Here is an 11,910-nt window from a genome sequence, read left to right as displayed (position 1 = left end):
GGGGTCTCACGCCGCGCCATTGGTTCTTTCCGGCGCCTGTTACACCACCTGAGGGCAAACGGTACCGCCCACTCCGGGGGCCGAATCAGTAGAGCTCAGAGCAGATGGATGATAGCGCGGGCGCGCGACACAGACCCCTGGACGGCGGAGGCGAAGTGCTCGGTGTCCCTTTGCGCCTGCGCGGCTGCGACCAGCCAACTCTTCGGGGGCTGCATTTGTGAAATTGTTGTTCAGAACATTTGCAACTTTAGTTTTCAACTACTCGATTTTGGTACAACTGTATGGGAACTGTACGAGTCCCTTACCCGCCCCCAGTGATGAGGATTGAACCCAGGGCCTCTCACGTGCTAGGCAAGTGCTCTACGATTTTTATTATTTGTACAGGGGACTGAACCCAGGGCTTTCGCACTAAGCTACATCTCCAGCCCTTTTTTTTTTTTTTTTTTTTTTTTTTTTTGCGACAGGGTCTCCCTACATTGGCAGGCTAGATTAAAACCTGCAATCCTTCTGCCTCAGCCTCTTAGAGTGCTGGAATTACAGGGGTGCACCAGGCCCCCTAATGTTTAAGGGTGCAGCGGTCCTGAGGCCCATGTGTGAGAGCAGGAAGACTTGCCGAGTCCCACAGTGACAGGCTAACTTGAGAACCTTCTCTGGGAGGTTGGGTGCTCTCCACCGTCCCTGTCAGTCAAATCTGGACTCAGGGATGGCCGCACTGCGGGGACAGCTCGTTTGTTACCCTGGAAATCACATCCGATGGCTTCTGGGATGGTCTGCCTGACAGACTCTTGGAAAGGAGGGGTTTTGATGCCAGGCAGGCTGGCTCGCTCTGGTTCTCTTTCTTTTTTTTTTTTTTTTTTGGTACCAGGGATCAAATTCGGGACCTTGCACTTTCAAGGAAGGCAGTGGAACCATTGAGCTAAATCGCCGGCCCAAGGTTCTGTTTCTTTCTAGCTGTACCAACAGGGGTATGTTTTTGTTTTTGTTTCGTTTCGTTTTGTTTTGAGGCTGGGCATTGAACCCAGGCCCTGGGGCATGCAGGTGCTCTACTCCCCACCCCACAGGGCCAGCGTATTGAGTCTGAATTCCCCTTCTGCCAAGGAGGAATGACAAGAGTTCACGGTAGCTCTAGGGTTCAGTGACGCCCCTGAGAAGCTGTGCCCAGCGTTTGACACCCCCAGGCTTGCTTCTGTTGGGGCTCCAGGCTCAGTACCCCAAATGTAGCACCTGGTGTCTTGGGAATGCTGAGCTGAGGGGAACTGGAGGGCCTCAGAGGCAGGGTTGTTCCAACCCTCTGTCCTCATCTGTCACCTCTTTCTCCCGAGAGTGAGTCAAAGAAACCAGAATTTTTCTTTCCCAATGTGTGTCATACAAGCTAGAGCCCCTCTTTCCCAAAAAGAGCCATAAAACCTGGAAATATCACTCTAACCTCCCCCTCCCCTTGTTTTTTCTTGCAGTGTTGGGGATGGAACCCAGGACCTTGTGCCTCCCATGGGGACCTTGCACAGGCCAGCCCAGCGCCCTGCCAGTGAGCTACACCTCCAGCCACCCCCTCACCTTTAATTTTGAGACAGAGTCTCACCAAGATGCCCAGGCTGGCCTCAAACTCCTGCCCTCCTGCCTCAGCCTCCCTAGCACTGTAGCTGAGATGACAGGTGTGTCCCACTGTACCCGGCAGCTTTATTCTTCCTAATCCCTACCCCCTCTCTCTCTCTCTCTCATGCTAGGGGTCAAACCCAGGGGCGCTCTACCACTGACCCGCACCCCCAGCCCTTTTTTTTTTTGGTACCAGGGATCAAACTCAGGTCCTTATGGTTTCGAGGCAGGTGGCAGAACCACTGAGCTAAATCCCAGGCCCTGCCCTTTTTATTTTGAAACAGAGTCTTGGTAAATTGCCCAGGCTGGCCTCCGATTTGCTATCCTCCTGCCTCAGCCTCCAGAGTAGCTGGGATTACAGGTATACATGGCAGGCAGCTTTTCTCTTTCTAATCTGTGGTTGTGACAGCAAGTGTTCACTGTAACCCTTATGATGGGTGAGGAAGGGGCCACCCTTTATCCCTCCTACACTCTATCCAAGGGAAAGGGGTCAGAACAGAGACCTCTGTTAGAAAAACAGGGCTGAATTTAAAAAATTCTCCTGAGCTTCTGTGGAAACTTTCCAGAGAAAAAGATAAAAGTGACTTTTGGCCCCGTGAAGTGGTTCACACCTGTAATCCCAGCTACTCAGCAGGCTGAGGCAGGAGGATCAGGAATTAGAGGCCAGCCAGGGCAATTTAGGGATTCTGTTTCAAAATCAAAAGCTTCAAGTCTGGGGGCCGGGGATTTAGCTCAGTGGTGCCACACCTGCCTCGCAAGTGCAAAGTCATGAGTTCAATCCCTGATACAAAAAACAAAACAAAACAGCCAGGGATTTAGCTTAGTGGTTCTGTCACCTGCCTCGCAAGCGCAAGGACCTGAGTTCGATCCCTGGTGCCAAAAAAACCCTAAAAATCTGGGATGTAGCTCAGCAGTGGCCCTGCCTAGGATGCTGAGGCCCTGGCTCAGTCCCAGCAGGGGAGCAACTTCCCCGGCCTCACCAACTGTTCCCGCAGCCACGCAGAGCTGTCTGCTATTGGAAAGGATCCCCCCTTCGACAGAGTCTGTCTTCCTGCTCCACACACGCATCAGCCTAGTGCCTCACCCTCTTCCCTATGGTCCGCATTTCCCCATCCCAGATCCTTTGGGAACTGAGTACCCCAGCACGTCCCATCACGAGTATTGCTGGGTTTTGATTTTTGAGACAGGAACTCACTATATTGCCCAGACTGGTCTCAAACTCCTGGGCTCCAGCAATCCTCCTGCCTCAGCCTCCAGAGTAGCTGGGACCATAGGTGTGCACCACTGCTTCCACTGACCGTTTTGCTTTTCCAGAGATGCTGCCCTGGCCCTGCATTGCACAGACACTGAACTGCTCTGGAACAGGGCCTGTGGCTCTGCTCTCCCATTCCTGTCTTCCCAGAACCTGTAACATCCTGCCCCTGCCCCAGTCTCTCAGGTGGATTCAGGCACCACTGGCATGGGCTTGTGGCCCTTGGCCTGTTTCCCTCTCCCTTCTGAGGCCCCTGAGTGTGGGAGGACAATGCCTGCATCTGGATGTTCACACACAGCTGCTGCCTTTGTTGTGCTTCATGGCAGATGGGCATGGGATGTTGCTGGTGAATGACTGTGTTTTGCAGATTTTTTGTTTTTGGGTTGAGACAGGGTCTCGCTATGTAGCCCAGGCTGGCCTCGAACTCATGGTGATTCTCCTGCCTCAGCCTCCCCAGTGTCGGATTACAGGTATGCGCCACCCTTCCTGGCTTGGTTTTTTCAGTTTTTGTTAACAATTTTTCTTGGTACCGGGGATTGAACTTGGGACCTTGGACTTTCGAGGCAGGCAGCAGAACCACTGAGCTAAATCTCTGGCGTTTTTTTCAGTTTTTAAATGGGGCCTCAGGCCGGGAATTTAGCTCAGTGGTTCTGCCACCTGCCTCGAAAGCGCAAGGTCCTGAGTTCGATCCCTGGTACAAAAAAAAAGGGAGGGCTCCTGCATTCCAGTTGGTGTGGCCCAGGCCTAAGTCATTCCTGTCTTCTTGTGTAGCTATGACAAGTAATTCCTTTCACTCTCAAAATTCTCCTAGTTTGCACGATAAATTATATTTATTTTTGCGAGGTTTTACATTTATTAACAATTAAAAAAAAAAAAAAAACAGGCCCAGCAGAGTTCGGGCCTAATAAAAGTGGGAAAAGAAGAACACTCCACAGGGTGAGAGTGAACCACCGGGAAAGAGAGAGGACAGTGGCCAAATTATATGTACTTTAAATGTCAAGCTGGACCCCCAGTCCCCTGCTTAAGTCCCCAGCTTCTGCCTTGCGGAGGGGCACCTGGGGTCTCCCCTGCACCAGCATGCAGTGTCCGCCCTCCCGGGGTGTGCCCATCTCCGGTCACCAGGTTGGGTTTGCATCCGGTCTGCTACCTGGCTAAACCTCACACTTTCAGCTGATAAAAAAGCGCCGTCTCTGCGGTCCAGCTTCCCCCGCAGCAGCAGCCACAGCCACAGGGTCAGGGTGGCCCCAGCCTGAGCCCACAGACACTGCAACCAGGAGAGGTGGGGCAGGGGCGGCTGCCCTGGAACCCCCAACTCCGGAAGCCCAGTTGCTCTCCCCTTGTCTGCCACAAGCACAAATCAGAATAGAAGAGGAAATGTTGCAATTTTATTTATTTACTGTTACTGGGGATGGACTCCAGGCCGCTGCACCACTGAGCTACACCCCTAGTCCTTTTTAAAGTTCATTTTTATGACAGGGTCTTGCTAAGCTGCTGCCCGGGCTGATCTCAAACCTGGGATCCTCCTGCCTCAGCTTCCCTAGTAGCCCAGACTACAGACATGTGCTACCATGCCTGCCTCATGTCTTTACTTTTAACTTTTCTGCAATGCTGGTGACCTCTACTTGTTTCATCTAGGCTCGGTCCCCCTGCCGATGGCCAAGGCCTCCCTGAGTCCTTTAGGGAGGAGTCACATTTTCAGGCTTTGCCAGATGGCACAGGGCACACTGTGGCAGGTCCCTGATGTGCAGGCCCCTCTCTCTCTCCCAGCCTGGTAGCAAACACAGAGCCAGGAGCAGAGAACAAGAAACGCTTCAAAGTGGACCAACGGTTCAGGACGCAGCCCAGGCCCTCGGCCTCCTTCCGGGGCGCACAGCGGACTGGCCAATCCCATGCCGGCTCCCAGAACTGGAACACTGCTCTCCAGTGTCCACTCTGATGTGCTCTGGGAGGCCTGTCACTGCCAGGCCACACCCACATGGGACAAGCAGGGCACAGCCACACGTCCTCAGATCACTTGAAGCAGCAGCGGAATTGAAATTAACTTCAGCGACTCACTTTGGAGAATAAATGCCAGTTGTAGAGATTTTATCAGCAGAACTTGATACAGTGTCTCCCTGGAAGACCTTGGCGACAGGTGCACCTTTCAACTTTGTGGCAGTGACTTCCTTTTTGTGAGCTCCGTTAACAAGGAACCCTGCCACTGATCGATTGCTCTGGCCTGAGATTTAGCAAGGCAGGAATTGTGCTGAGTCAACGTGACTAAACCCTGGGCTCCCTCAGGTCCCTGGGAGCAGGTGCCTGTCATGCCATAGGGCACACTCAGAGCGCTGATCAACAGCAGCACTTCTTCCTTTCCTGCCGGTCCCTGCTACACAGGCTTTCCCTTTCCAGGGAAAGGTGTTAACAAGCAGCAGAAGCCACAGAACAAGAGGCCTGCTTCCAGGGTGTGAGACCACAGCAGCAGGCCTTTGAGAGATGGGCTGGGACCACGTCGGGGCTCCCAAGGACACATCTGGTGACAGCGCTGGAGCCAGGGTTTCATGCTGACCTGCAATTATTAGAAAATCCACAAATGCCTGACATGTGCTGCTTAAGAAAGTCCACCCATGATACTATGCGTTAGGCTCCCCCTAACTCTCCAAATCCCAAATCAAAGCCAGTGCATGACTCCTGCAGCAACAGCTCTTCTCGCACACTCCCTGGGCAAACCCTCGTTTGCTAAGAGGGCATGGAAGGACTTGTGCAGATTTGAAATGCCCAGCTCTGCCACTCACTTGCTCTGGAATTCCTGTAACTGAATTCAAAAGGCTCCATCACACGCTAGGGAGAAAAAAATTTTGAAAAACCCAGAGACCTGGCCAGGTATAGTGGCACACGCCTGTAGTCTCAGCACTCAGGAGGCAGAGGCAGGAAAATCACAAGTTTGAGGCCAGCCTGTGCTACATAGTGAGTTCAAGGCCAGCCTGGACCTCCTCTCCCTGAATAGGGAGACCCTGTCTCTACAAACCAACCAATCCAGAGGCAATGGAACCAAATGGCAGACGAGAGTGCAGCAGGTGACGTGCTTGCATAGCTGTAGAGGGCTGTGTGGGGACAAGCAGCTCCTGAGGGATCCTGGGAGATCGCACAGGACCAAAGACGGGATGTCAAGAAAACTCAGGAGGCTGATCCTGAATGAGGTCTAGGTGTAGGACAGAGCCAAGACCCCACCCAGGGTGATTGGTTGTCCAGTTCACACTGCAAGTCCAGCACAGTCTAAGGAAGCCTTTTTCTTGGTTCTGGGGGTTGAACCCAGGGCCTGTGCACTGAGGCCCCCTCCTTAATCTTATGTTTCTAATTCTGGGACAGGGTCTTGCTGAGTTGCCCGCACTGGGCTCACAGGCGTGCACCAGCCCTGGGCTTTCCTGGGCCACATGGGCATGCTTGCTCACCCGTGGGCTGGAAGTGCTGCAGTCCAACTGTCTTGCACATCTGAAAGGAGCCCTGGTCACCGTGGCCCAGCTGCTTCGCCTCTCAGAGCCCACTCTGCCTCTGCCCACGCAGTGGCCCACAATGCCAGGGGTGGTGTCACCTGGATGCCATCAGACAGACAGGTTGTCCTGGCTCGGGCTCCAGGAGACTCTGAGCTCCCACGGCCCTGCAGCCGGGGACACAGACTCAGTACCGGCGAGGCCTCGGGCCCAGGCGTGACCATGGCCTCTGTGCCTGCTGTGCTCCTCTCGCTATGGCTTCTGAGCCTGGGAAACTGTCGGTACCCACAGGCTCCCCCAGGCTTCCTACCCTCCCTGTCGCCAAAACCTGTGCAGTCACAGCTTCTGTCTTCCCACACATCCCTAACTTGGCCTTGGCGACCAGGAGTCACTGTCTCTGCGGCCACGCCTCTTCCTCTGTGCTGACCCCGACCTGGCGGAGTCTCCTCAGGCCCTGACCTGTCAGAAGCCTCCGCTTCCACTGTCTCCCCAGCTGCGTGGCCAGCTCCACTCGAGGGAGGGAGGCACAGTGGCTCTCCTACCACCTCCTGGGACACGCTTTCTGCTCACTCGCACGGCCCCTGGGGAGCTGCCTTCCTCTCCTGCACGACCCCAGGCTCTCAGCAAAGGTGTCTGTCACGCCTCCGAACCTGGCCCCTGGGGCTGCCTCAGTCTACCTCCTGTCTCCCCAACCCCCGACATGGGGGGGGGCTCTCCTGCTTTCCTCCCCTTTCCTATTCTTGCCTCCTAGCTGTTTCGGCTCAGCAGGCAGACCATCTTTTACAAACACAAATCAGACCTCTTGCTCCTCCTCTCTGAACCTGTGCAGACTCCCCATTTCACTGCGGTGAACCCCAAGTCTTCCTCAACCCTAGCCCCTGGCCTGGCTACCTCCTGATGGCTCGTCGCTGTCGCCCGAGTCCACACCAGCGGGCTTGCTGTTCCTGGACCCCTGAAGAACTGCTGCCCCAAGGGCTTCATTTCTCTGCCCACAAGAGGCCTCGCCCAGGGCCCTGCACAGCCCCCGGTGAGCAGGGATGGCTGGACACTGGCTCTTGGTCAGGCTGGGTCTCCTTCACGTTCCCATCTCTACCTGGCCTTGCTGTCCTCTGCAACATTCACCACCCAATGTTGTGAACCCCTTTACCGAGGGTCCTGCACATCTCAGCAGGTGTGGCTGGCACACAGACCTGGCCCAGGACACTGCTGCTTCTGTCTGGGCCGGCTGGCCTGCTCACGGTGGGCGCTCACCACTGAACCACACTACCTGCCAGAGAGCATGGTCCATTACACTGACAGCCGGGTTTTCAAAGCAGACCTCAGCCCACAGAACCGCCACCACCCCACTGGCAGTGACAGAGGGCTCCAGAGGAAACCCAAACCTAACATTCGGGAGGGAAGCACTCTCCAACACAGCCACACTTTGCTTTGTTTTCCTGGGTATGTAAAAAGCGCCGTTTCAAGCAGCAGAAAGAACGTGTGGGTCACAGCACTGTGTCTTTGGTCTTAGAATCATCTTTACCAGTCAAGAAATCAGTGTGTAATGAATTGGGGTTTTTTTTGTTTTTTTTGTTTTGTTTCTTTGGGACAAGGTCTTGCTATGTAGTTCAGGCTGGCCTGGAACTCATGGAGATCTTCCTGCCTCAGCCTTCTGAATGCTGGGACTATAGGCGTGGGTTGCCACACCTGGCAGTGAACTACCTTTCAAAGGGTGCAGGATGCATGCAAACCAGGAGCCCAGAATGCACTGGTTGTACCTTTATTATTTTTACCTCGTTCACTAGTAACTCCGTGATACAAGGTTACCATACACAGTTAGATTAATGTCTGCGTTGCACATCTAAGGCTATGCAGCAAAAGAACCCGAATCAGTACAAATACAAGAACTGTATTTACACTCTGTATACTCAAGCTCCAAACATCAGAGAGTATTTACAAAATCAAACATGAAAATGAAAATCCAAAATTAATAATGTACATTGTCGCTAATGTGCTGGACTCCTTCGCTGGGGAGAGATCAGTCTGCAAGGTCTTGGTTCAGAAAGGCCACTTATGCATCATGGGGTTTTGTGACAGGGGAGGATGGTGACAAGACTCGGGTCTCAACAGACAAGCACTGCAGTGCCACAGAGGCGAGTTCGAGCCCTCGACACGAGAAGGCCGGTGGGTTCCGCGGCGACCGCACGCCAGGACGCGCAGCACAGGAAAGGACGGACGGGAAGACAGGGGGACAGCGCGGCAGCGGGGCTGGCGAGAGCCCAGCCTGGGGTGGACGTCCCGACCCAGCAGCCCGGGCTGAGCTGCTTTGAGGCTCATCCCAGCCCTGGCCTGAGTTCTGCCTCAATGCAGTTCTTCCTGTAACCGACTGGGGCTCCCTAAGATTTCACAGGGCTCAGAGGCGAACCTCATAAATGGCCTTCTGAATAGCAGCAGGAACACATCCCTCCGCTGACGACCTCTGAGCCGCTGCGCACGGGATCGGCACACACCAGAGCGCAGGCACGGGACCTCAACAGCAGCGGCGCAGGGAGGCTTCTCGTCCGCAGCAGCAGGTTCATCACATTCAGAGGGAACCCGAGGGAAGCGAAGGACCTGCGCCCGGCCGGGCAGGTGCAGCGCCAGGGCGCCCTCTGCCGGCCCAGCGTGGAGTTAGCTACAGCTGTGCAACTATCCTCATAGCTTACAAATTAAATACCCCTGTAAATCAGACAACAGCAGGCAACAGAGTCTTTGCTTTGAAATATGTGCCAGGAGAATTCAACCTGTTTTAGATCCCAGAAGATCTTTCACGACGGTCTCATTCGTTCCTTCATCTCAACAAGCTGAAAAGCCAGCCGAAATATGAGGGCTACTGCCTAAAGGGGGGTGGTAGCATAATAGTGGTGCCTTACGGGGGGGGGGCCTCGCCTGCGGCCCCCACCAGTGCAGCAGCAGCCCAGCCTCCATCCTGACTGCGAGGGGCTGGCCGGCCCCACACAGCCCGGCCTGGAGCTGACTGACTCCAGGCAGGTGCAGACGAGGCACTGGTGTGGGTCGCCTGAGGCCACATTTCACTTAGGCGGAAGGAGGGTGAGGGTTGAGAGAAGGAAGCGATGATCAGTGTTCACTAGCACTCACCCTTGTAAGCTGCCTAAGAGTTCTCTTTCCTGTCTCTTTGTGTGCTTGCTTAAGAAGGGAAAAATAAATAAAACACCACCTTCCACGTGGTTTCCTTAAGGTTAGGGGTGTCAGCTTTCCTGCCACTATGGCTCTAGGTAGCGGCTCAGGAGGAGTTCCTGCTGCACACCCTGTCCTGGCTCCAAGGCAGAGGTGAGAGCATCAGGCCTGACTGGGCAGCAGGCCCTGCAGGACCAACCCCACCCGCGTCCTCCTCCGCCTGCCCCAGCATCTGCCTCTGCGCGTCCAGAACAGAGCCCAGCTCGCTGCTCCTCATGCCTCACACTCCCAGAGCAGGCTTTCCAAACCAGCTTCATTTGCCTTAGAGGAAAACACAAAAGTGATTTCAGTGCATCGCACGTCTCTCCCTCTGGCCTCCCGCCTCCCCTGCCACCGTCCTGGATTCTGCAGTCCAACTTTGTAACAGCAGCAGCATCAGAGATTTAATTTAAAAGTGACCTTCAAATTTCATCTTCGTTTCCCTGAAATCAGATTTAGATTTAGTTCCAGCCCAGGAAGCTGCCGGAAGCAGACAGATCCTGCTGGTTTGAGTATACACGAGAAGGGCTCCACGCATCTGTCAGAGAAGAGAGAGCTAGCTACAGTAAGAACCTCGTGTACACTTAGAAAACAGCGTTACAAGGTAGTGACGTATGTTTTCAGGAGGGAAAGCTAAAATCCACCAGTTTCCGTTGCTCACTTTCTATCAGAGCCCAGCGGGACTCCTGCCCTTTCCTCCTGAGGCCAGGTGGTGCCGGTGCGCGTTCCGCAGGGAGGCCCAGCAGGGCAGGGGCTCGGTCCCTAGACAGCTGTGTGGGGTGTGGTCCCCCAACCTGCCATGGCCTTGTGGCCAGGAGCTGGGAGCAGCGGCTGCCCTCCTGATAGGGACGTGGTGGGGACAGTGAGCAGGGCAGGGTGACACCAGAGGACTGGAGTCATGGGCACAGCAGCTGCAGGGACCCGGGGCTGCTCGGAAGCCAAGTCCCCTGTGAAACCATGGCAACCAAAGCAGAGCCGACCTCTGGTGTCTCAAGGCCAGAAGACTGGGTCTGGCAGAGGAAAAGGAGACTAGGTGGCACCGAGCTTCCTTTCTTTGTGGGCAGCATCCCTGTGCCACATGGACGAGGGGACAAAGAGAGATGAGCGGAGGATGAGCAGAAAAGCTCGGGGGAGGCCTCCCAGCCCGGCCGTCTTCCACCATGTGGAGTGGTGGGGGCTGGCTCAGCCCAGGGTGTGGAGAGCAAAGGCTGCCGCGTGTGCTTTCTGATGAGCCCAGGGAGGCTGCGAGACTGGGAATAGCCCTGGATGCAGAGACTTCCACGCTGACGCTGGGAGCTCCGTTTCCTTGATGGAGGGAGCACAGCACTCACAGGCCACTGCTCAGCACCACCGGCATCACAGTGCCAAGGACCACCGAGGTCAGCCACAGACGGCGCGGTGACACAGGCCTCGCCAGGAGAGACCCCAGGACTGCTAGAGGCAGCTCCCTTCTCACAGGAGAAAAGGGCTTTGGAGGGACCCTGCTGTGAGGAAGCCCAGCGTCCTCTGACCGCCACCCCAAGGCCAGGGCCCCATCCCGTGTCCTTATCCAGGGTCATCCCTTCTTGGGCCAACAGCAGCCGCTGTCCCAGGCCTACGGAGGCCGCTCTGGTCTCTTCTACTCTCTGAGAACCATTCTACCTCCTACGGAAGCCGTGCGACCCAGGTGGTGACTGTCCGCGTCTGAACTCACCATGACTTCTCCCCGATGGAAATGCAGGGCTGGGCCGTGGCCAAGGGAGGCAGCAGGGAAAGGTGAGTGTCTTCCCCAGACTCCAGCCAGGCCAGAAGCTCCCGCCGTGCCTCTAAGCCACCCAAGAAAAACTAGTGATATCACAGAGAAAAGAAGAAAAAGGTACCCTGAAAGAGAGACAGGTAACCAAAGACGACAGACTCTAGAGATGGCCATGACAGGGACCTGTCACATGAAAGGAAGCCGGAGTGTGTGCGCACGTGGGTTCTGATTTTTTAAAATCTGTTTTCCTTTTGTTAGGCCGCATGCTACTACCAAGACTCTCAGCACAGGAAGAAAGAGGAGTACAGAGCCATGGAGACGGGGACAGGAGAGCAGAAAAAGTGCCGGACGAGGGGAAAGTAGTTAAGCCACAGGGTTACACAGGAGAGCAACCGTCAAGAACCACAAAGAGAGGGAGTTTTCTTTATCTCTCCAAGGCAAGGCGGCTCCACAGAGCGAGCACTCAGTACTTGGGCTGGCTCAGGCATCTCCGGGACAGCTTTGACCTGCGGGACAAACGGGAGCAGGGTCAGAGCTCCGGGTCTCCGAGCGGTGCTTCTCGGTGACACTGCAGCCCTGGTCTTCCTCACTCTGGGGACCCTGGGCACAAGCCCCTCAGAGGATCTGAGGCTGAGCCACAGGGCTGTGCTCTACCCCACCTACAG

The 11,910-nt window shown here is 55.2% G+C and overlaps 1 protein-coding gene and 1 long non-coding RNA gene across 17 annotated transcripts in view; one reads left to right on the top strand and one right to left on the bottom strand.

Annotated features, from left to right (window-relative positions):
* Positions 1 to 110: 110 nt before the first annotated feature.
* On the top strand, positions 111 to 8,045 carry LOC147827383 (uncharacterized). The gene is made up of 2 exons (XR_015452486.1): positions 111 to 351; positions 1,455 to 8,045. It is a non-coding gene; the product is annotated as an uncharacterized LOC147827383 (long non-coding RNA).
* A 13-nt stretch (positions 8,046 to 8,058) lies between these two features.
* The window catches only part of Kif1b (kinesin family member 1B), a 145,295-nt gene continuing 141,443 nt past the window's right edge, over positions 8,059 to 11,910 (bottom strand). For all 16 annotated transcript variants that reach the window (XM_004863617.3, XM_004863616.3, XM_021243464.2 and 13 more), the window contains one exon: positions 8,059 to 11,751. In XM_004863617.3, the coding sequence (XP_004863674.2) occupies positions 11,709 to 11,751 (43 nt within the window). In that variant the 3' untranslated portion in view covers positions 8,059 to 11,708. The remainder of the gene's footprint in view (positions 11,752 to 11,910) is intronic.

The sequence above is a fragment of the Heterocephalus glaber genome, unplaced genomic scaffold (assembly GCF_053883595.1).
Source record: "Heterocephalus glaber isolate CG9 unplaced genomic scaffold, H.glaber_assembly_v1.0 deba00001447, whole genome shotgun sequence".
Lineage (NCBI taxonomy): Eukaryota > Metazoa > Chordata > Mammalia > Rodentia > Bathyergidae > Heterocephalus > Heterocephalus glaber.
Note: the sequence above shows the minus strand (reverse complement) of the source record. Positions and strands in the feature narration are given on the sequence as shown.